At 26.7% G+C, this 24424-nt stretch overlaps 1 protein-coding gene across 1 annotated transcript; it reads left to right on the top strand.

Moving 5' to 3' along the window:
- The first annotated feature begins 51 nt into the window (after positions 1–51).
- On the top strand, positions 52–21002 carry LOC129985226 (twinkle mtDNA helicase-like). The gene is made up of 14 exons (XM_056095170.1): positions 52–122; positions 1459–1590; positions 3247–3313; positions 4458–4599; positions 5509–5666; positions 7161–7320; positions 7987–8105; positions 9536–9704; positions 10542–10676; positions 10770–10843; positions 11932–12049; positions 13348–13539; positions 17301–17414; positions 19406–21002. The coding sequence occupies exons 2-14, from the start codon at positions 1485–1487 to the stop codon at positions 19496–19498; spliced, it is 1647 nt and encodes a 548-aa protein (XP_055951145.1). The 5' UTR covers positions 52–122; positions 1459–1484; the 3' UTR covers positions 19499–21002.
- The last annotated feature ends 3422 nt before the right edge of the window (positions 21003–24424 follow it).

Genomic DNA, 24424 nt, shown 5'->3' with positions numbered 1-24424 from the left:
AGTTCAGAGAAAATCATTTTAATTCTAAATAAGGTTTTCAATCAACTAATCAAAACGGATCGGATAACCCTGTGTTGGGTTTTCGTCCGAATGATGCTCCCGCGTGTTTTGTAATTGATCTGGTATGCTTGTTGCTGTTTTTTTACTGTGATTTGTCTATTGACTGCTATTCGATTCTTATAAAGAAACTGTGATTTCTAACAAAAATTTTACAATTGAAGAGAACAGAAATAGTCTGATTTTTTTTTATTCATCTTCTCATACTGCTAGTATATAATTTTTCATATTGAAAAAATAAAGTTAATGTACCAATCTAGAGCACCAGTTCAGTTTTAAAAAAATCCTTAGAATAATACCAAAATTTGATTATTTATTTGAAACTTTACTTAAATTGTTCTGACGAAGGATATTTCTCTGATACAAACCAATCCATTTATAACGTCTAAGTTATAGCTATCCAGTTAGCGTACATTTTTTATATCCCATTATATGACTAATTTTTAACTCGCATAATAAAAAGTGAATATGTGAAATAATTTTAAAGCACCTGAACAATCTTCTTAAATAAAGAAATTAGGCTCATATCATTTCAAAAACATTATATATCAACATGAATTAACCAAACTCCATTGTTATTATTATATCCTTGCATATTAAATTTTATGACTGCTTTTGGTGACTGTTAATATGAAAGGATTTCAAATTATCAAGCTACCTAAAATTGTTTAAAAGCTTAGTAGTTAAACATTATTACAATAATTATATTTATTTGTGTGATTGATTTTATATAATTTTTGCATCCAAAGCACTACTCTGTTTTATATATCATTGTTAGAAATATTTTCTGAATGCACAAAGATATAGAAAGGGAAAACATTAATAAGCATTATTTATTTTATACCAAACCATTGCTTTGTTCTATGTATTATTTCTAATACACATAGATTTAGAAAAGGAAAATTATCATATGCCTATATATTCATCTCTTCTTATGGGCAGTTAGAAATTATTTGCTTTATTTTTTTTGGACTTACTTTGGATAATACTTTTCCAAATGAAAAATTATTTTTTTATCTTGTTTACTTTATAAATACTTTGCAGAAATAAGCAACTCAGATCTTTCTTTAAAAAAATCATAGTTTTTTTTATATATATCTTTCTAGATTTATTAAAAATAAGTAAATAAAATATTTTATATCTGTCAATTAAATGAGATTAAGTTTATACAGGTGTAAGAAAAAAGCCTTGCAACATATTTTTTCAATAAATTTTATTCATAAAAAAGATTATTTTGGCACTTTAATGAAAATTTATTTCCCATAAAATAAATATTTCACCTCTGTAGCAATTAAAAACTATCATTTTACAATGGTATTATATATTTTGAAAAAGTTTTGTCCTAATAAATTATTTTGATATAAATTGAAATGAATGCTTTTATCTTTCATTACTTTTCAGCAACATTCAATTTTTTTCACTGAAAAATGTTGCAGTTCCAAAAGTTTTATATTAATCGAACTATTTTGGCTTTGTTACAACTGAAACAGCCTCATATGTTTAGAAGTATACATTTGCAAGTTAAGTTAAAAAGTAAGTAGATAAATTTCTATTTATTGGATATACCTTTGATCAATAATTTGAGGACTTTTAAAACTTCTGCATTTTTATTAAAATTCCAAAGAAATATTATTTCAAGATTAGAATTAATTGTTAAAAGTCTAGAGTTAGAGTTAATTATATATATAAGCTTTGTTTTGTAACCATATAATGCCTATTTGGGATCCCATTAACTAGAAGATATGTGATCCTGATCAATTTAATATGCACAAAAAGTACTTTTGTTATGTCAGGTTTCATAATACTACTCTTCCAAACCTGAAAATGTGATTTTATAATTGTAGTACATATATATATGTACATATATATATATATATATATATATATATATATATATATATATATATATATATAGCATTATTGCTTATATAATCTAATGTTTTAAAAAATTATAATTTTTACTGACCACCTATATCTCTACATTGTGTTTGACTCATTTGTCTCAAAAGAATTAGAGATTGTTTTTATCAGAAAATTGCCTGTAAGACGCTTTGACATTTTCCTTTGATTATTGTTTGTTTAAAATATTTCTTGTTTAAGAACTTTTTATATTTATATTTAGATTTTTCATGTGAAATTTCAGAAGTATAATAAAATAAAAATTAATAGGGTTTTTTTTAACAAAAACTTGCAATCTAGTCAATTTTAGATAATAAAAGTCTGTATGATTATTGAACCAAAATTGAAGGTTTCTCCCAAATTTCGGTCTAAATACATGAAGTAGACTGTTTTCCTGTTCAAGTATGTGTGAATATGAAAATTTAAAATTGCAAGCAAGCAATACTGACACACTCAAAAAAAAATTTTTTTCCAAGAAAGTTGATGCTTCCTATTTTAAGTCATATGATCTGGTTTTTACAGTAAGTTGTGTTATTCTCAAGAAGCAATCTTTTTAGTAGTATTACTGATATAAATTTATTTAAATCTTTTAGAGGTATCTGAAATAGAATCGGCTATAAATTCCAGATTAATGTAACTTCTTAGCACTTGTTCTGGAATGTAAATACATTTAATTGAATAGTAGATACAACAATCAAAGTAGCTTGTGAATTAAATGCATGTACATTTTATGTTATTCTGTTCTACAGAATAACATGCAATTAAAGATGAATTTATTAAAAAAAGCATACTATCACAATACATCTGTATGTGATATACCTGGTTTTATTGTGATTGAGTGGTATGTGGTTTTATTGTGGGATATTGTGATTGGCAATACAAAGAATTGAGATTGATCTATCAAAATCTATTATGTATGTTACTCTCATGTAAGATACATTCAGCTTCAAGCCTAGACAATCTAAAATTAGTTTTGTATGTTGTTAGAAATGGTCCTCCTTATTAATATTCTACATACCAGTTGTGTATAAATAGTACATATATTTGTGTAGCTTATGATACAAAATGTAACTGCTGTTATTTACAGAAAAAGTAATATGGGAGAATTTTTTCACTGCCTTCTTAAAACCATTTTGAAAGGAAATTTTGCTCTGTGCTCTTTTTGTTTTGATACAGTGTTCAATAATTGTTTTGTCTGTTAATATTCAGAATTTTTAATGTTGGCTGGTTATTTATTAATTTCAACTGTCAGTTTTACTTTTTAGTTAATTTTTAATCTTAATCTTATAGGATATTTAAAGGAGTATCCTAGGTATTTCTCTTATGCTTCACAAAACTCATTAAATTTAGGAAATAGGTAAGTATACCCTTCCTCAAATAATAATAATAAAAATTTTAAAAAAAAGTGTTTAGAGCTTTTCAAACTTTTCCCACATGTGACCGTTTTTGATGGAGAGATTACAAATCAAAGTTAATTCTTTCAGAAATTTTTTTTCCAATCTGGAATTTAAAAAACAAATTCTAAAATGTAATATTAATGTAGTGATAGATTTAAAAAAGGGAGGAGCAGTTTAAATTGGATATTTGTTATATTTTGTTGAAATATTTGAGATCAATATGATTTTTTGAACATTTTTTCTTACAAATACTAAAGACTATTACTGGAAATGCAACATTTTTGGAGTCAAAATTTATATTTTAAGAAACCATTAAATATTTATTATTAACTGGTATTATTTATTTTTTATTTCCTTCAAATATAATGGAAATTAGAGACATTATTGTATATTTTTTTAATTGTGATATTTTATATTGCAAATATACATTGTGCCTATTCTTATTGTGGCCCAATAATTCATTTCTAAATTAGCATATATTTTATATTTGAGTTAAAAATTTGAATTTTGAAAAATTATAAAGCTTAAATTTTTGCACTAACCCCTAGACTATTATATTTAGTAAAATATTTTTGGAACTCTAACATTTCAAGAAAGTTCCACTCTTTTGTCACTAAATTTGTCTAAATTATGAAGCATTAGATCTCACTATGTTAAACATTTCACTGGTTATTTCAAGGAAGATTCACCAATCAGCTCATTACATTTCTTCATGTCAAGAGTTAATTGACTTAAAATAATAAAATTGGAAGATTTGTATCTCAATTAGTTGTGGTTGAAAAAGAAGGGACATTTTAGTTTTTGTAATATTCTTTTTTTTAAAGTATGTTTATTCAGCCTATATAATTCTTAATACCATTTTTTCTACTGGAAGTATATGCATATATCTAACAGTTTAGAAATTAGCTATTCAACCATAATTAGAGGAACATTCTACATATTTAATATATATTTATATTGATGAAGATACAAATCTATTTCATTCTTTTAGTTCTTTATATATATATATAATCTGGAAAGTGATTTAACAATTGTGTGGCATTAAAATATAAATATTAGTAAGAATTAAAGTATATTATATTTTATATTGTATTTTATTTTCAGGTTTAGTTCCAATATAGCTACAAATGAAACTGAAGAAAAGAAAATAAACCAAAGATTATTAAAAAGTTTTGTAGAAGCAATTGCTATTGGTGATTTAAAAGTTACAGATTTTGCAGCTGTTTCAGACAAATTTAATTTGAAGGTATTATTATTAATCTTTATTTATTCTATAACTGAATTTTTTTAATTACAATTAAAGATAATTTTAACTTAATTTGTCATTTTATTTTCTTAACATAAATACAAAGTTATATTCAACCTCAAATATGTTGTTTGATTTATGATAATTGTGTTATAAATAACTTCATTCTAAAAATATGAATAAAAATAGATCAAGCTTACTCACTGATGATAAGTTTAGAATTGGGTGCCCCTTGATTTTTCGGTGATTTTTTTGACGCCAAGATTGGCGGTAACTCAACAGTAACATCAGTGAAAACAAAACATTATCGAAACCAGAAGCAGCACTTCATCTCCGAAATTTGTCTTTAATCAAAGGGACACCCAAATCTACACAAGAAACGCAAAATGCTTTAATTTTATCTTCTTTAATATGGCAAAGTTTTGTGGCTTTGTATGAATATTGTCATTTATTGATTTAAAAGAGAGGTTATTTCATTGATTAGAAACTTGGCATATTATTTCTTGAGTGTATTAGAAATTCTACTCATTTTTAGATTGTACGATTTAATTCCTCAAAGAAGTGTTATACAATAAAATGTGCTCATTTCCAGAATTGATAAGCATATAGCTTGATTTATATAATATTAAAGGTATTTTCTTTCATCGTATTATTATTTTTGTCTTCTGGCACATGTATAAAAAAAACAGAGATTCTTTTTATATCTGAGAATTAACAGTACTTGCCATATATACTTAAAATACTTTGAAGTTAAAGAAATTGATTAAATTTGTGTGCTATCAGTCGCATTAATGAAAAAGTTGTATCATTAGTTCCATTTATATCTGGTTCACTTCTTTTAAATCAATTTTTTAAAAAAAATTATTATGTTTCAGATTTGTTTTTATTAATAAATAATCTTTATTGCAGGATCTCGATATCCAGTTTGTTGACAAATATGATATTAGAATTTCTAGTGATTTAAATACTCTAATGTTTCCATTTTATTCTTTGGATGGAGAATGTCTTGCTGTCCAATCTTTATCATTCACAAAAGAAAAGAAACTACTTTCTGACTGTCCACCTGAGTAAGAGTTTCTACTTGATTGTCCTCAAACAGTATTTTTTATTAGTGAATTTTCAAAAAAACCAATGTCAATTCTTTTTTTTTTTCTTTCTAGTTATAATTTCATGCTTTCATCAAAATGCTAAATATGATTTTCATATAGTTCAATTTATGATCTATAATATGCTTTATTTAGTGTGATTTTTTGAAAACTATAGACCTGAAAGCAAATAATGGACAATATAAATATTTATAAATATAAATAAATAACAATATAAATGGACGATAAAAATATAAATAATGGTTCCATGACTTTAAGCATGGCTATCTGACATAAAAAGTGGGATTGCTAGCCCTTGGCATTAGGTGTTGAGAAGCTAAAATTATGTTAATCTTCACTTCTCAAATGTATATAAAAATTGTTAACAATTTTTATATACATTTGAGAAGTGAAGTTTAACACATTTATCAACACAACAGAAGTGAAAATCAACACAAGGGCATGGAATCATTGCCAACTGATTTTAAAACGGGATACAAAATATTAAAATTAGAAGAAAAAAATTAATGCCAAGAATGAAATCCATCTTGACTTTTTTCTTTTCAGTGTTGCATAATATAATGGAAATAATGTTAATAAATTATGTTAATTTGCTGTCCAATAATGTTAATTTGACATATAATAGAGGTAGTTATACAAAAGAAAGACATGCATTTTCTGAAAGCATGGTGGCGAATGTACAGCTCTGTCCACCTGCATGGATCATTTTGACTAATTTAATCCATTAAATATGTGCTAGGTTAAAGCCCCTCAGATTGAATGTTACTGCCTTATTTTAATTTACTAAGCACTCAAACACTGCTTTGTGCATCCAAATATATTTTGCTTACAGTAATTTTCTTTAAATATGAAATTTCAACATGGCAAGCATAGTCTAAAATGAATACATACCATTATAACTAACTGTGTATTCAAGCAATTAACTATATTGCTTCCTATGTTGATATCACACTTCATGTTAGTAGTTAATAGAATTTCTAAAATGAGTTGCTTTAGCTCAGAGTTTTTCTGAATTTATCTTTTTTAAGACAAACACATAAAATATCTTATGAAGTTAATAAAAAACAATCTAAATGAAATGTGTGCCATCTATTTGTACACATTTCACACAAAGAATATCAGACTTATAAAAACCAGAATTAAACTTACTATTGTCCTACTTTTTAAATAATTGATTTATGTTATAAAATAAGATATGCATTGCCATCTGTATGATACATCTAAAACTAAAATTAACAAAAAGAAAATCAATTTTTTAACAAGGTTAAAAGATTAGAGTGATGAAGCACTTTAATTACATATGAAATTCTTACCCTCAATTGTACGTGAATCTTGTCTTTCAGTTTATAAAAAAAAAAAAAAAATTTTAATTTTTTTTTCCATTAAATTTTTGTAAAAATGCATTTTTCTTCATCATAAAGATAAATTTATTAATATTTTTTCTCCTTCCCCCAGATTGCTGAAGAATATTTTGTTTGGATGGCCATTAATCGAACACAGCCAAAAGAAAATTATTGTAACATCAGATCCTCTTGATGCATTAGCAGTTAACCAAGCAACAAATGGGATAAATGCAATTTCTTTGCCTTTAGATTTCAAGAACTTTTCAGTTGAAGTAATAAAATGGTTTTTACTCCTATTTTGTTTCAAATACAGTTTTGATCAGTTTTTAGTTTGTTAAACTGTATTTGAATTTGTATATTAACACACTGCATATGGCTCATGAGTTTTCTCTTTTGCTTTAATTTTGTGTCCTAAAATGCATTGTGATCTATAATTATAATGATTTATATAATAGACAAATTGTCTTAAAACATGAGGCCCCTGACCTATGTTTTAGAGATTTCTATGAGGTATGTAATGTGTTAATAAATTTTTTAAATGTATCTTCTTTGTTGTTTTTCTTCGGCATTTTTGTATTGTATATTCATATTTGTAGAAAATTTAAAACCTTACTACAAATAGAATTAAAAATGCATTAATGCTTGTCTACAACATAAATAATTTTTATTTCATTAATTTGTGTAGTGATTCTGAATAAAGAATTCTTAAGATGTAAATGTAATAAATAATCCAAGATAGCTAAACCAATGTTTGAGATTTTCTGTTGTAAGTTCTTTCTCTAAACAATAAATGATAATTTGTGAAAAATATTCCATGAAAGATCAAGCATTTTTTTTCTAGTGATTATTGCAGCATGTAGAGTATTGACTGCTATAATGCCTTGTATGATATTTGATATGTTAATACTCCAATAATCTTTTTTTTTTTTTTTCTAAAGTTACTGGAAGCTCTAAAACCATTCACAAAAATTATTTTCTGGCTGGATCCTCATCTGCATGATTGGGACATTCACAGGTTGTTGGGAGAGAGCTTAAAAGAGAAGGCATTTTTTATTAGGCAGGTGTTTTCATTTCTTTCCTATTATTTTATATTTTATTACTATTGTGAAATATGAATTTTTAGCTTAAAGCTTAATTTTCCTTTGTTATTTAGATTTGCAAAAATGTACTTCTTGTGATATTTTATAGATTTTGTTTGAAACATTCTTCCACATATAGATAATTAATACTACAAGGGGTGGTGCAAATATATTTCAGAATTCCTAAAAACTATTATGTGGAGAAAAAAAAATCATAATTTCAGTTGTTTCATAATGTTATTTTTTTCCACCATTCTTAAAATCTAATTACCATTATTTTAACTGTCTGACATTGAACTGTTTATATCCTATTAGCTTCAGAAGTTTCAAAGAAATTCCAGATAGGTGTTATCCTGGGTGATTCTTATTACAAATATGTGAAATATATATCTTTTTTTATCTTTGATTACTTAAAGAGGGCAACCATTTTGGTTAATAATTATATATAAAAAGTGAATTCAACAACATTAACTGCTGAAAAGAGCAGTAAAGAATGTGTTTTAACCGAAAATTTTCCTCTTTATTTGCCAAGATGGTTACATGCAGATATGCAAATGATATCATAGCGAGGCAAAAAGTTGAGTTTTTAAAAATGTTATTAAATACTGATTAATTTTCACTATATTATTTCATAAAGCTATTTGCCTCTATGAATTCTTAACATTTTATAAAATTATTTATATGTCTGTATAGTTTTTCTTCTTTTATGATTGAAAACTCAACTTTAATGACAGAACAATTTGTAAATTATCATAAAATCTTTCATGAAATTATTTGTATTAAAGACTGTTGGTCATAAAAAGACTCAATTTGGTATGATAATTTGAAACACACAATAGCTTTTCATAAAATCTTTAATGTATTATTTTAAAACCTGAGTTATCAGTTGCATGGGGAATTGAACATTGGAGACTGCTAGCAAATTTTCAATTTTACAAGCTGGCCTTAAAATTTTTATCGATTCGATCTTGAAAGCACTCTGACCTTAAAACTTTGCATTTTTTTAAATGTTGATAAATAATGTTTCATGGTTTGTGCTGCATTATTATTATTATTCAAAATTGTTATTATTATTATTAGTTATTATTATTCAAAATGTTATCATTCAAAAGTTATTAATTGGCATAGTATTATCTTAATATTCAGTCTCTTGTTATTAATGAATTTGTATCTTATAAAATTTAAGTAGCCTAGACTTCATTTTGCAAATTCAAAAATTCTGTATTTGATAGAGTGAAATTTAGAATTCTGGTTATATTCAGTCTTAAATCACCATATATTCAGTTATTGAGTATTATTTATTTTTATTATTATTTGCTTTAATAATATTTATTTATTTTTTAAAGGTTATTTAAAATTGATCTTTTTTATTATTATTAATTTCCTATGTATAATCATTTGCTTACAGTTCTAAAAATACCTCTTCTGCCCTATCAAGTTTGCAGTCTGGTCATAATTTAGAGCGTATTTTGAATGAAGCTAAACCTATATATCATAAATGTCTTGCAACATTCAATACTTATAGAGACTCTGTACGTGAAGAAATACAAGGACATGAAAAAACTACTGGTCTTAAGGTAATTGCACTGATTATTCTCAACTTTTTATTGTGTGTTATGGTGAAAACCCGAAATCAGTCAAAACCCGAATTAACTAGAGAAAATGCATTTTAACTAACAGTGCTAGGAAGGACCCAAATTAACCAGAGAAAAAACACGTTCTAATTAATGATGCTAAGGAGAACTTGTTTTATTCGTATTTTGACAGATTTATTGGACAATATTATTTGTATCTATCCAAAATTATTGTGTTAAATTATGCTTAGTAAAACAGCATTTAAGGTAAGAACCTATCATTGAAGAAAAAAGTTCTTTATTATTTACTTTTTAATTTTACTTTAGTTACTTTCTTAATTTTACTTTTTTATTAATACTTTATTATACTTATTTATTTTTATTACTACACAAGCAACAAATCTGGATTCATATAGTTTTAATTGGGCAAAACCAAAAATAACTAAAGAAAACAGTTCTCCTTAGCGCTGTCAGTTAGAACACGTTTTCCCTAGTTAATTTGGGTTCTCACAAAAGCTGTTAGTTGAAGCGAGTTAATTGGCATTTTGACTGATCTAAGGTTTTCACTGTAACATATATATATATATATATATATATATATATATATATATATATATATATATATATATATATATATATATATATATATATATATATATATAATGTTAAGCACATCATTTGAATGATTTATTATTCAAATTTTACCTTATTTGGTTCAACAAAATGTATTTTTTAAGGCCTCTGAATTGAGAAATTCTTGCTATCCCTGTTTATACAATTAGTAAAAATAAATGTTTGTTAGTTTTTACTTGTAATTAATGAAGATTTCTCTTCTTTTAGTGGAGACGATTTTCAATCCTTAATGACATTTTGAAAGGCCATAGGAAAGGAGAACTCACTATCTTTTCTGGTCAAACTGGAACTGGCAAGACAACATTTTTATGTGAATACAGTCTTGATCTGTGTGCTCAAGGAGTATGTACAATTCACTTAATGTTTATGTTATTGAGTTATTATTTATAAGAATATATTTATTTAATGAAGGCTTTTTTTTCTTGGTTTGTTTAGCTACCAACACTATGGGCAAATTTTGAAATTCCAAATGTTAAATTGGTGAAGACTATGGTTATGCAGTTTTCAAAGTGAGCCCATTTCTATTAATTTGTGCAGTATTACAATCTCTTTAATTGTATCGTTTTCTGTATGCATATATAGCTCTATTTTTATAATTTTGTAATATTAAGATTTGCAAAAAAATTTTAAAAAATTCTGAAAGATGTATAGAAAGTAATTATAAATCATTTTTTTTAATATTTTGTATCATTTTAATCACCTATGGTGACCTATTTGTTCACATAGAATATTGCTTTTCTTTTGGCATGGGTTGTATTAATTGAAAAAAAAAAATCAACATTTTAAAGAAATATATATATATATATATATATATATATATATAATATGAAACAAAACTATATCATCAAAAAACAGAATTTATTCTAACAAAGAAATACATACATATAAAAAAACAAGAGTTGAGTTGTAAGGGAATTGGAAGATATTTAAAACTATCCAACGGTTTCTGGCTGTAAATCTGTTAATACATAATTCACATTTTTTTAACATTTCACCTTTGCTATTTCATAAGACCAAAATATGAATTTAGTGAAAATTGGAGCAAAAATCATTTTGATATTAAATGCTTTGAGCCAAATCTCTGCATATAGCTAAAATTAATAAGTGAGAAAAGTTGCAAAATTTTTGTTATTGTGTATATTGGAATAAAGAAATTTATGAATCTTTGTGAAATATGTATATACAGATAGAATAATAATGAAAAATGTTTTCTACCATTATTATTCCAGAAAATACTTAAATATCTTTAGTAAATAAATAATTTTGAAAAAAAAAATACTGAATATTCTAAAAAAAACTTGAATACATTTTTTTTTTTCCTTCTTATCTTTACATGGTATTGCAGAAAAATAAATGAATTTTGTTATTTAAAATCAAAGAATAAAATCATTTATGTATTTTAATTTCCATTTCTTGATTGGAGATATATTACCTTAGATTTCAAATACTGCTAAACATTATAGATTATACGAGCCATCCAATTATATAATATAAAAAGTCTAAAGATTAAAAAATTTGCTTTTTTTTCCATAACTTTTATTAAATTTTATTTACTGTTTTAGCTATTTATTTCTCATATATGTATATATATTTCCAGACAAAATTTGATTGGTCAAGTTGAAGCTTTTGATCACTGGGCGGAAAAATTTGAAAAAATTCCAATGAATTTCATAAATTTTGATGGTGGAATTCGGACATTTGAAGAAATATTGCAGGTATAAAATTCTTATTCCCTAGTTTTCATTTTTTTTTTCCAATAATACAGTCAATTTTTTTTTAATGTTTTATTCATTTTTTTAATATTACAAAAGGGATTAAAATATAAGATGCTGTCAATATATGTCTGGAGATTATATTCTCTTTTAATTTTCAATTTTATATTAAATTTGTTCTTTTGTTAAAAAATATTGACATTTTTTTAAATTTCAAAAAAATAATCATTGTCTTTTTATTTTTATAATGCTAGGATTGTATACTTACAAACAAAACTTATATATTATTTTTAGATATTTATCTAGTGAATAATAAGAATTAATAAGTTCTTCATATTTTCTGTTTTGATATAAATTTATGGATTTGAACTTTTTTATACATCCTCCTGTTGTTGGTTTAATCATTAGATTTTCATTCCAGTTTGCATTTTTTTAAAATTTAAGTTACTATAATGTTTATTAACTTGAACCTGTTTTAGCTAAAGTTCAGAAAACATCACTCTCTATTCAATGATAGAGTGCAATTTAAAAAGTTTAATTATAGGTAATTTTATTAATTATGGCTTCTATGCCTCATTGCTGTATGTATTAAAATAAGACATTTTTTAGTTGTATTATTCATTAAAAAGAGTATAATTACATTTACTCACAATAAAAATGCTCTTAAAAAAACTTTAATATTTTTGAAATATTCTTACTTGTAAAAAACTTTTCTACCCTCACTTTTTAAAATATTTTTCTTGGGTTGCTTTCTTTATTTTCACTATTTATATAGTCTGCAGTTAATATAATAAAAAATTTATTTAATTAATTTTTAATTAAAATCTCTGCCTTCATCAAACTCTTTTTGCTTTCAAAAGTCCTTTATGCATTTATCCAATGAAATAACAATTTATAAGAGAATTTCTTCTTTAATATGAATTCCTAAATTGAATATAAAATAAAAGTAATATTACTTTCAACACTGAGTGCATATTCTCTGTTTGGAATTTTCCAAAAATTTTGTAAGTTATTTTTCATTTTTGGTGAGAGGAGAGCATCAATATTATTACCTATAACTGAGAAAGAGTTTTAAAATAAAATGAACTCAAATTTTTCTCAAAACATTAGATTTATAGTACTCACCTTGCAACACATGGCTATAAATATATCTTTTGGATAAATTTATTTTAATAAAAAAAATACATATTTCTATTTTTTTATTGAATATGACCTATCACAGTTTTATTTTTATTTTAAATAAAATTTTCTTTTTATTTATTTTATATTTTTATTTCATTTCATTTATATTGCCTCCTTAGGTTATGGAAAGAGCTGTAGAGTCATATAATGTTCGTCATTTGGTTGTTGATAATCTTCAGTACATGTTAAATATGGAAGATAGCCATGCTGTTTTGGACCAACTTCGTAGACAAGATCAAATATTTGCCTGCTTAAGGGAATTTGCTTGTCGTATGAAGTGTCATGTAACTCTTGTAATTCATCCAAGAAAAGTAAGAATTTGTACATTTTGTAAATGTAGCGTTTTATAAATTTTTGCTTTCAAAATTATATGTAAAATGTAATAAACCTAAAATTTATTTTTTTAAACTGTAATATTTGGCATTTTTTGCTTTATACTGCTGGTAAAAAATAATAATAATCAGTATATATAAATATATATATATATATATATATATATATATATATATATATTATAATTCTTATTAGAGATTTCTGAAACTTTTTTATTAGAATTTTTTTAACCTAAAAGTTAACTCAGAAATAAATAAGATTTTCTTTTTAAATTTATTCAATATAGATTACCTTACATTTTAAAATATCATTTTATGGAAAAGAATATTTTTATAAATGCAAGCCGTTAAAATAAATAAAGTCAGTTCACTCAGCTTTTTTAATACTGATATTCTAAATGGCCTTCAATTATATCAAGAGTAACTTAAAATATTTATACTATTATTCGGATGGTTATATGCACTCATGTCCAAAATTAAGGTCACAAACATAAAATCTGCGAAAAATGAAAAACTATTCACTGCGTTGCCACGAAATTTCGCACAGAGGTACACTACAACGGAAGAAAGAACATATACATATAACAATGTGGGAAAGATTTTAATTGGGATTTAAGAAATAGGATATATCAAAAAGTGTTACATTATGAATCAGAGATAAAGCATTTATCACGGGAAAATTCCTGTCTAATATGGAATTTGACCACCGTGCACTGCTATACTGGCTTCACAACGAGCTTTTATACTGTTTATGAGGGTGTCAATAAATGCTTGGAGCAACAAAGCCCACTCTTCCAAAAGCGCGGCTTTTAACTCTTGGAGGGTATTAGGAGGGGGGTTACGCTGTGCAATGGCTCTTCCGAGGCCATCCCAAACATGTTCAATAGGATTGTCATCCGGAGTCCTCGAGGGCCAGTCCATACGTTGAATATCCTCTTCCTCAAGAAAATCATCAACGATCTGGGCTTTGTGTGGAAGCACGTTTTCATCCATAAACATGAATTCTAGGCCAAAAGCACCCCGGAACAACCTCACATAGGCTTCAAGGAACTCATCCCTATAGCGATGTGCATTGACATTACTCGCAACGAAGACGTGCAGTGGTGTATGTCTGCCCAACATTATGCTACCCCAGATAAGGATTTGTTGCTATTAGCGATAGGCGAGGATCGAACTCGCAACCTTTGGGTTCGTAGCCGAGTAACAAGACCACTAGACAAAAGAAATTTCTCATGTCTCGTAGCTGTTATCTGGCTTATAAAGCGTCACCACATTACTCCCCCTTCAGTTCGTCGGTGGTGAGACGAACGATTTTTTGTCCTGTTTTTGCTGTTATTAGTGGTGATATATTGGCTGTAGCGTCTTATCCATTTTTTTTTTTTGGCTGATTATTTATCAGCTTTTTATTTATTTATTGGCCGATTATTTATCAGCTTCATTTTTTTTCTTTTTTTCATTTTTTATTGGCTGATTATTTATCAGCTTTGATTTTATTTATTTCTGGTAGAGGGCGCTACAACAGTTGAATGAAGGTTTTTTGCGTATCACGTCATCGGGTCACCAATGTTGCTATTGGCGATAAGCGAGGATCGAACTCGCAACCTTTGGGTTCGTAGCCGAGTAACAAGACCACTAGACAAAAGAAATTTCTCATGTCTCGTAGCTGTTATCTGGCTTATAAAGCGTCACCACAGATTTCTCTGCCATCAAGTCTGTCAATTTCTTTTACCTAGGAGGGATGATAGCGAGCTCCTCGCTCTCTCCAGATGAAGATTCAACGAGTGTCACTCTGTGTGGTAAATCACGACACATCACTGAAAAGAACACGCCCCTATTCTTGCTGTGCCCAAGACTGATATGTTAGGCACCACAACAGCCGGGCTTTTCTGTTGGATGCAGTCAAAGGGACGAACTTAACTGGTTGCAGGGCATAAAGAGCCCTTTCAGCTAGACTGTATTCGTTTTGTCTGGAAATTCTTATTCCAGACGCAGCAGCAAAAGCATGAGCAAGTTGAGTAGCCGTTGTTAGCCTGTGCCGTCATGCGCTTAATGCCAAATAGCGATCCTGTGCAGGCATCTTTGCTCTGAGACGGCCTTGGCCAGCCTTCCTGGTTACAATACTACTTGTTTAGAATTGATTCCACAACCTGGATACCACATTCGGTGCCACTTGTAACCATCGAGCCACCTCCGCTTGAAACTGCCCAGCTTCAAGCCTACCAACGGTTCTCCATCTGAAGACATCGTCTAAACGATTATGAGAACTCATTCTCACTGGAAACAGATAAATTTTTTGTTTTAATGCAATATTCACAAAATTGCAGGCAAAAATCCCAAATGCCTAAACAGTCTAATTTCAGTAGTTCCCCAAAAACTAATGCTAAACAACATTTTTTCTCACAAAAAACGGTTAATATCGTGTTAGCGGTCCTTTACAATATATAAAATGCAATTTGTTTAAATTTTACTGGTAGCCATTCAGAATTACTTTGAAAAACATTTTTGTGACCTTAATTTTGGACATGACTGTATATATGTAATGATATTTTAAACTCTTTATTTAAGCCAAATTAATTTCCGAAGCTTTATCTTAATTTTTCCCATAGTAATTTTATTCTCTTATTTCCTGATACAATTACACTTTGTGTTTAATTAATTCAACTGAAGCTGTGTAAAAATTACTGCATAATTACTTCTACGTATCAAATGAAAGTGATCGCTTCATTGCGCTTGTCAAAGGTCACCACGTGTATTGTACTGGCACATGGCCGGAAATCCCATGTTATATAAGACTGGAGATCATTTGTTTCAGTCCTTCTGCTTTTGTTCCGCACTGCGCCTTCTTGTAAATAAATCATGCCTGTCTCACTGGAGAGAATAAAACGAAATTAAAGATACAAAGTCTCTTCACTGCTCGTTAAACCTACTGCTTCAAACAAAACACACACACACACACATATATATATATATATATATATTTAAAAGTTATAAATGATGCATTATTCTCCAATATCTCTTTTTATTATTTTATCAAAAAAGTATGATGTTTGAAACAATGGTAAGAGTAATATTTTGTTTTGTCTTGATATTATCAGACAGTCAGTACCTTTTAAACATGTCTTCAATCTCAGAAAATGCATTAAATGTTACTCTTAGTAATTTCTATATTGATTGTATCTGCTGATTACTGAATTTTTGGCAAGATTTTGGAAATCCTTCCCCACCTGAGTTGGTGAGCACAAGTGAGCGAGGGGGGGGCTAGTGTCAAGTGAAATATTTTTAAGTTACAGAAATTAATTTCAACATTTTAAGCTATAATTATATTCATGAGCAATTTAGTGTCATTTTATCATTCCCAGTTTTTTGTGCAGGCAGTATTTTTTATGATTAAGTTTAATTCCATTCTAAGGCTTGTAGACTTTAAATTATTATTTATTTTAATATTTTTTTAAGTAAATGCATGTTAATTTTTATAGTTAATTTACTAATGAACACTTAAAAATCCTTACATTATTTCTTCTTTGTAAACATTTATTTACAAATTAATTCATTCAACTATTTAGCAAAATTTGTATTCATAAATTTAAATGTGATTATTTATTTGGCTTAACATAAAGATTGTTTATTTCATTCTGATAACTTTTTGAATAAAAATTAAGGATTTCTAATGCATTTAAAAATTTTTATGTTTAAAAGTTATGTTTATTTAAATAGATATATTTGTATTTTGAATATTATAGGAACCCGAATTTACTGAACTTAACAACACTTCTATATCAGGAACAGCTAAGGCAATACAGGAAGCAGATAACATTCTTATTTTGCAAACCACAAAAACTAGGCAATATTTACAGGTAAATGAAATAATGTTTTATTTTAAAGGATTTTAAATATATTCATAGTTTATATGATATAATTTATGTGCATATTTTTAACTCTCTAAGTGACCAAACTTCATTTTCCGTTTTTTATGTTCACTTTAAAAGCTGATAATGCATATTGATATGTATTTTTTCTTTAAGTTTCATGGATAAATCATTCTTAAGATTTCAGAAATTTGATAGAATGCAAAAAATTTCAGTTCATTTTCTGTCAATTTTATGAATTTTAAAAGTTAATGTTTTTGATTTGAAAATACTATTGGCTCAAGTGATTTGGCATTTAAATCTCAACTTATATATTATTTCTCTTGATCTTAAAAAAACTATTTTCAGTTTTTGCTCCTCTTTCAAAACAAGTTTAACTGTCCAAGATTGTTTTTTTAATGCAAATTAGGGGGGGGGGGTTCATACAGACACACACATCAAATGTAATTTTTAAAACTTGTTAAATATTCTTTATTTTTGTTAGAAATATAATTCTACTTTAAAATAAATTCTCTTTTAAACCAACCTACTGAAAAAAAGTGTATTGCATCCTTAAGAAACTGTTTGCTATCTTCATTAAACAAAGTTTTTATTTTCTGGTAAACTATTGTGCAAAATATAATCATTGTGCAATTTGGTCATTTGTAAATAATATATTAGATTTTCAAATAATATGTTATCTACCAATAAGTAACTGGACACCTGTGATAAAACAGATAAACACAATTTATTTATATTCAGCCTCCACCTGAGGTAATTACAGCCTTAGCCCCCCCTGGGTCTCTTTAATTTGAGATTCTGAGCAGGCCAAGCCAATCGGTTCACCCCATTGCCTTCATACCAATCTATAGTGAACCTCGCAACATGATAAGTGACATTGTCATCCTGGAAATAACAATGATCCAACCCATAAAATTGCCACAGCATAGGAAGCACATTTTTGTCTAGAATAATGGAGTTGGCATTGAGCTTACCATGAATTGGGATCAAGAGTCCGGTCCATACCTTGAGAAACATCCCCAATCCATAATTCCGCCTCCACCAAACTTTACTGTAGGCACAGTGTATTCTAGCAAAAGGCATTCTTCATGTATACTCCACACCCAGACTCCGTCATCCGACTGGCAGAGATTGAACCTTGAATTCATCTCTCCAAAGAACCAGTTTCTACTCATCTACAGTCAAATTTTGACATGCCTTGCACTACCTCAACCAAGCAGTGCAATTGGATTTTGTACTTATAGGCGGTAGCATGACCATAAAAACCTAGCAAATGCACTTCCTTGTGGATATTATTTATCGAAAACAACACTCTTGGATGCTTGTTGGAACTTCTAGAGTATGTGGGCCATCGGTTTGGTGCGATTTTTCCGAATTTCTTTGGGCAGAACTCATCAGTCTGTATCTCTTAGTTTTGTGGGTCTGCCGAGTCGAAGCACATTCCAACAATCATCACTCCCCTTTCACTTCTTAATCACAAAAGCCATTGTCATTTTGGAAAGTTTAATACACTATATATGGCTCTCAAAAATCTATGATATTCACTATTAGGCCTTTCTTGAAGTCAGACAGTGTGAATTTCATGGTATCTTGCATGTGACTAATGCTGAGGCTGTTTCCTATACAATATTCAAGGTCAGAAGGTGTGACACAGATCAGGACAGCAGATATGCTCATTAGTATAAGTGTCCAAATACTTATTTAAAATTAGTATACTATTCTTATAATAAAGTGCAGAAGATGGTGAATGCATTTTCTTTTCTTCCATCTTTATATATTCGCTATCCCACCCCCCAACAAAAAGGAATTACTTATATTGTCTAAAGAAGTTTTTAAAATGTTTTCTTAAGCCTATGTATAATTTGTGTTTTGAGTAGAAATTGCTTTTATTTCATTTAAAAATATTTTAATATACAATCTTTTGTTTCATTATTAATAATAAGATTCTCAGTATGTTCTTTAAAAAAAATTTCTCTTAGGTAACAAAGAATCGATTTGATGGCGCAAAAGGTTGTGTGATTGTTGAATTTGATAAGAACAGTTTGACTTTCACTATGAAGAAAGCTAGCTGAAAAAAAGACGTCCACTCACTTCCACTAATTTAATACACATCTTTCAAGTCATTGGCCATTTATTTCGTTATTTAAAAATTTAAATAATTTTCAGGGAATTCGTCTTTATTTTTCACTCATGTGCATATACTTATTTGCAATGCATTTATTTATTTATTTCATGTTCTTGTTATTTTTTAAATACTTCAGTTTTGAAATGATTATGACAAAAACACACAAGAGAGGTTTGAGTATCTAGAAAATTTTAAGGAAAGAATGTGTTATTATTTGCATTTTTATCTTTACAGATACTTTTCATGCAAAATAATCTCTGATTTATAATCAATATATTCTTATATGTTTAAACAAAATTGTTTAATTGATTGAAAATGTTTCATTATTTTACTAATTGTAAAGTTGGTAATAAATCAGTTGTTGAAAGTCTTTATCTGCTGACAAAAAAAAAAAAAAAAAAAGTATTTAAAAGCATTAAACAGAAAGGTTGTGGATTAGTATTAATGAAAAAAAGAGAAGGCTGGGAGATATCTTAATCCATTTATGTATATGATCTGTTTTTGTTAATTGTTTTTTCGTATGAATTGTTTATTCTTATTTTAGTCATATGCATTTTAATGTAATCAAATTAGAATGATGTGATTTTATTCAGTGTGAATCTGTTTAGTGAAATTCCAATTGCATTTTTATTGAAATTACATCAATTAATTGCATTTTGACATTTATCTAAAATCTTCCATTGGATAGTTTTATTTGAACAAAAGTTTGCATTATATTCTTTTATATGCAGTAGTTTTAATAATTTACGATTTATATACAAATGTAAAAACTTAAACATCTGTGAAATCAGTTATAAAATGCATTTATTAATATGCATTTTAACCAATCATTAATCAGTCAACTCGCATCTCAATTACATTTCATTCAATAGGTTTTCGTTAATCTTATTTATTCTTTTTTGTGATATCACCATTGTATTGAGCCATTCGGAAACTGTAGGCGAATGAATTCTGTGTTAATAATTTTTTCATAACATGGCATTTAATAATTTGCAATTTGCATTTTTTTGTTGTTGTTTGTTTTGTTTTTACAAGTGAATAATTTCTAGCAGAGTTCATATATATCTGCATTGATTAAAATCATGTTATCAGTATCTGCTTCTTGGAAAATGCTGATACTATGCTACTGATTTTTTATAAAGTGATAAAATATTAATACATTAAGTGCAGTATTTTGTACCTGGTATTTTTATTACAAAGTTAACATATGCACATAACCCATGGATTGTTCAAAATCGAATTAAGGTGCACACTGAGTTTCATAAATGTTTGTGTCTAATAAATCCAGTTTATTTGATACTGATTTTGTGAACAATTATATTTTAAAAAAAGAAATGCACTGTTTCCTTTTTGAGAAAAATTTACTTGCTGCTCAATTTTCACTATATTTTTGAAATATAAGATCTTTTCTAATTTGATATTCTGATTATTAGTCTACACTTGTTATTTTTGAATAGAAAATATGAAATATGCATGGCAGTTTTTCAATGTTATTATATGTTTAGTGTTTTAACTCCAATCATTTTATTTCAGTTCAATTATTTCATTTATCTTCATTCAACACATGTTAAATAATACTAAAAGAAAATATTGAAATAGCAAAAAAATTTATTTTATCTGCAGAAATTATATAAATGGTTAAAATGATGAGGTGAATTGTCCTTTAAACCACAATTTTATTTTGTTCTGTTCTTAGTCAGGCAAAAAGTTTCATTTTTAAAAAGGAACTTAGGGTGTTTTATTACTCTTTGTCAAAAACTTAGTAGCTTCTTTTCTCATTTATGCTGATAATGAAAAAGAGAATGTGAGAATGCACCAAAACTATTTATACATTTATGTTGCAAAATAAAGTACTAAAACTTCTTTCTTTTAATGTCTAATTCTTATGTTACATGGCAGCTTAATATTAGACGGTTAAAATTACAGAAATTAGACCTTAAGCGGCAGGGGAAAGGACAATACAACTAAAAATGTAAAGGTATTCTTAAAGTGTAAATTGTTAAGAAAATAATTAAAGTTAAAAGCAATGAACCCTTGAAAACAGAAATGAAATCAGTCTAAAATTTCAGCTAATTTTTGGAAAGAGTAGACTCTGTAATTATTTATTTTATGTTATCTAGGCCATTATTGGCAGATTTTTCAAACTATTGCATCCAATTTTATGGCAATATAAGGGAGAATTGTTAAATTATAACCACCTTCTAGATTATATCAGTATCATAAATGCATTTCTACTTAATATTTTGTCCATAAAATAGGTAACATATTTTAAAATGATATAAATATGTTTTATGAACCCATTTTTGGAAAGGATGCGATGTTGCAGTTTAAAGAATGTTTTTATTTAAATACTATCAATTAATATCTTTAAAAAGGCTAATAGTCCTTGCGCTGTTTTAAATTAAATACAAAATATTCTTTTGTGTCCTCAGAGAAGAAATTTATTTGTTTTGAGTTTGCTCTATTAATTTTACCTTGTTATATTATTTATTAAGTCAATACTTACAAAAAAGAAACTTACACCATTTACAAAATTTATGTACACATATTAAAAGATATCATTTTTTTAAAAATTTGTAATACTATAAAAAACCACTTTCTTCCAAATTTGCCATACTTTCCTTTTTGCAAGAACATTTGCTTTTGAGGTCTTTTAAGCAAGAAGTTGTAGGTTTTTAGAATCAAAAGTCATTTCAGCTTTCTTGGTTAAATTTAGATACAACTCTTTAAACTTTGACCTTCATGGGAATTTGTATTTTTATGTTTGTTTTAATTTTATAGTATGAAGAACATTGTACAAAATTATAATATGAATAGATGCATTTGCGTATTAGTACTTCTTTCAAAAGTTGCCAACTATAAAGCTTTATACCTGCTATTTTAATAAATACTCTTTTTTTTTTATTAAAGAGCTTCCTTTTACAATAGGATAGTTTGTATAGTATTTTTTCCATGAGATCGATGCTAGTTACGTTAGTGTGAAACACATTTTCTATTACAATGGTGTCTCTAAAATTTTATCAGATGCAACTACCATGCTTCACAATATTATTGTGCTATTATTTCATTTTAGTTTCTGTTTTATGTGATGATTTTGGATTATTAAATGAATTTTGTACATATCATTATGTGAATAAAAGTTGTGTATAATGGTTGCTGATAGAAAATTGTTTAAATTAAATTTTCTTAAAAAATGAAACTTATGATTTTGTTTTTCTTTATGGTACAGTATATAAGAGGATCAAGCACACTATTAAATAAAATATGCAGCAAAATTTCATTATCTGACATTCTAATGTAACGGGTTACTTTGCCTTTATAGATTTTTTAATGCAATTTTACAATTATATTAAGATGAACTTGGGTAATTATTGGGTTGAAAAATAATTAATGAGCATTTTTCAACTTTATTTTTTATTTTCAAATTTGGCAGAGATTTCTCCTCTCCTTCCTCATAATGCAGGTAGCATGTTAAGATTACTTCTTTTTCATGCAACATATGATTCTCAATCACTTTGGTGGTTTTAACATCTTAATTAAATGAAAACAGTTAATGATGTTGAAAATATTCACTTTGATCCATTTTCATTGTAATGACCTACATATAATATAAACATTAATTAATTTTTTTAAATTTAAATGCACTGCCTTGTAGAAAATGAAATTCTATTTAATGATATTAAAAATTTTGCTAATGCTTTTATATCCTGCACACATTTTTGAACCTAAAAGAAAATGCTCATAAATTATTAACCAACCTTAAAGTCTGTTTATATTATTTCACTTTTTATTTAAAAATACCAAACAACATGAAAGATATTAAGTTTTTTATTTTATTTTAATATATTTATTTAAAAAAAATTCTCTTCCCAAATTATGTGGCATCTACCTTACCTTTTTATGTAGGATATTTTAGATTACTTTTATAAAGTATTTGAAATAAATATTAATTCTGTGAAAGAAATGTGAGAAAATTGCATTTCTTTTTATGGAACTTTTGACTCATTTACTGTGTTAGTTACCTTTAACTATCAAGTATTTCCTTTTTGTATACAGGCTTTTAATTTTCTTGGTTGTTTAATTAATGCTAAATTAATAACTTAGCCTAGAGATTTAAAACTTATGAAGTTTGATTTCTGTTTTGCTTGATTACTAAATTTTACTTAATAATAAGTTTGTTCTTTGGATCTGATTTTCCATTCAGTTTTTATAATTGATTGTTAAGTGCCTTGTAAAAGTACAAAAAAAAATTTAATTTACCTGTGTGCATTTTGTAATTTGTGCATATATGTCCTCATCTATACTTTTTGTATCATTTGTAAATATTATCATTTAATAAACATTTTTTTACATATATTTTCTTGTATGATTAAATGCTGTAAATTATCAAACTGAAATTTTTCTCACTGTTATATAATGATTATCTGACTCTAAATTATATCCTACTGAAATTTGAATTAACAGGCAGTAATTTAAAGAAAGTTAGTGATTTCTGTTTATTAAATACCTCGTAAACCAAAATTAAAAGAATCTTAATAATTTCACATGGGTAAAAATTCATTGTGTTTAGATTTAGAAGTTTCATTCACCTATAAATTTTTATGCACCATTTCAATTTTTTAAATTTAATTTAAAAATTTCTTATTAGAGATGCCAATACTTAGTAAAGATTATTGAATAAAAATATATTGAAAAATTCAACCATGTTCTTTTTTTTATTATATTAACTAGATTCGGAAGTCTGTTGGTTCAATTCATTATTTTGTGAAATTTGATCTTAATGGCTTCTTCATCAAAATAGTTTTAATTTTGATTAAAAAAAAATATCTGTAGTATTTTAAAACTTTTAGGCAGTTCTGTCTATTGTGTTATG

This window comes from Argiope bruennichi, chromosome 9, assembly GCF_947563725.1.
Source record: "Argiope bruennichi chromosome 9, qqArgBrue1.1, whole genome shotgun sequence".
NCBI lineage: Eukaryota > Metazoa > Arthropoda > Arachnida > Araneae > Araneidae > Argiope > Argiope bruennichi.
This window is presented reverse-complemented; position numbering and strand designations above follow the sequence as displayed.

What these genes read in the sequence shown, in the direction of transcription:
- LOC129985226 (XM_056095170.1), top strand. Translation starts at nt 1,485, where the DNA reads ATGTTGCAGTTCCAAAAGTTTTATATTAATCGAACTATTTTGGCTTTG. An exon ending in CTTTCTGACTGTCCACCTGA is followed by an intron (nt 5,667 to 7,160) that starts GTAAGAGTTTCT and finishes TCCTTCCCCCAG; the next exon opens with ATTGCTGAAGAATATTTTGT. An exon ending in AAACTAGGCAATATTTACAG is followed by an intron (nt 17,415 to 19,405) that starts GTAAATGAAATA and finishes AATTTCTCTTAG; the next exon opens with GTAACAAAGAATCGATTTGA.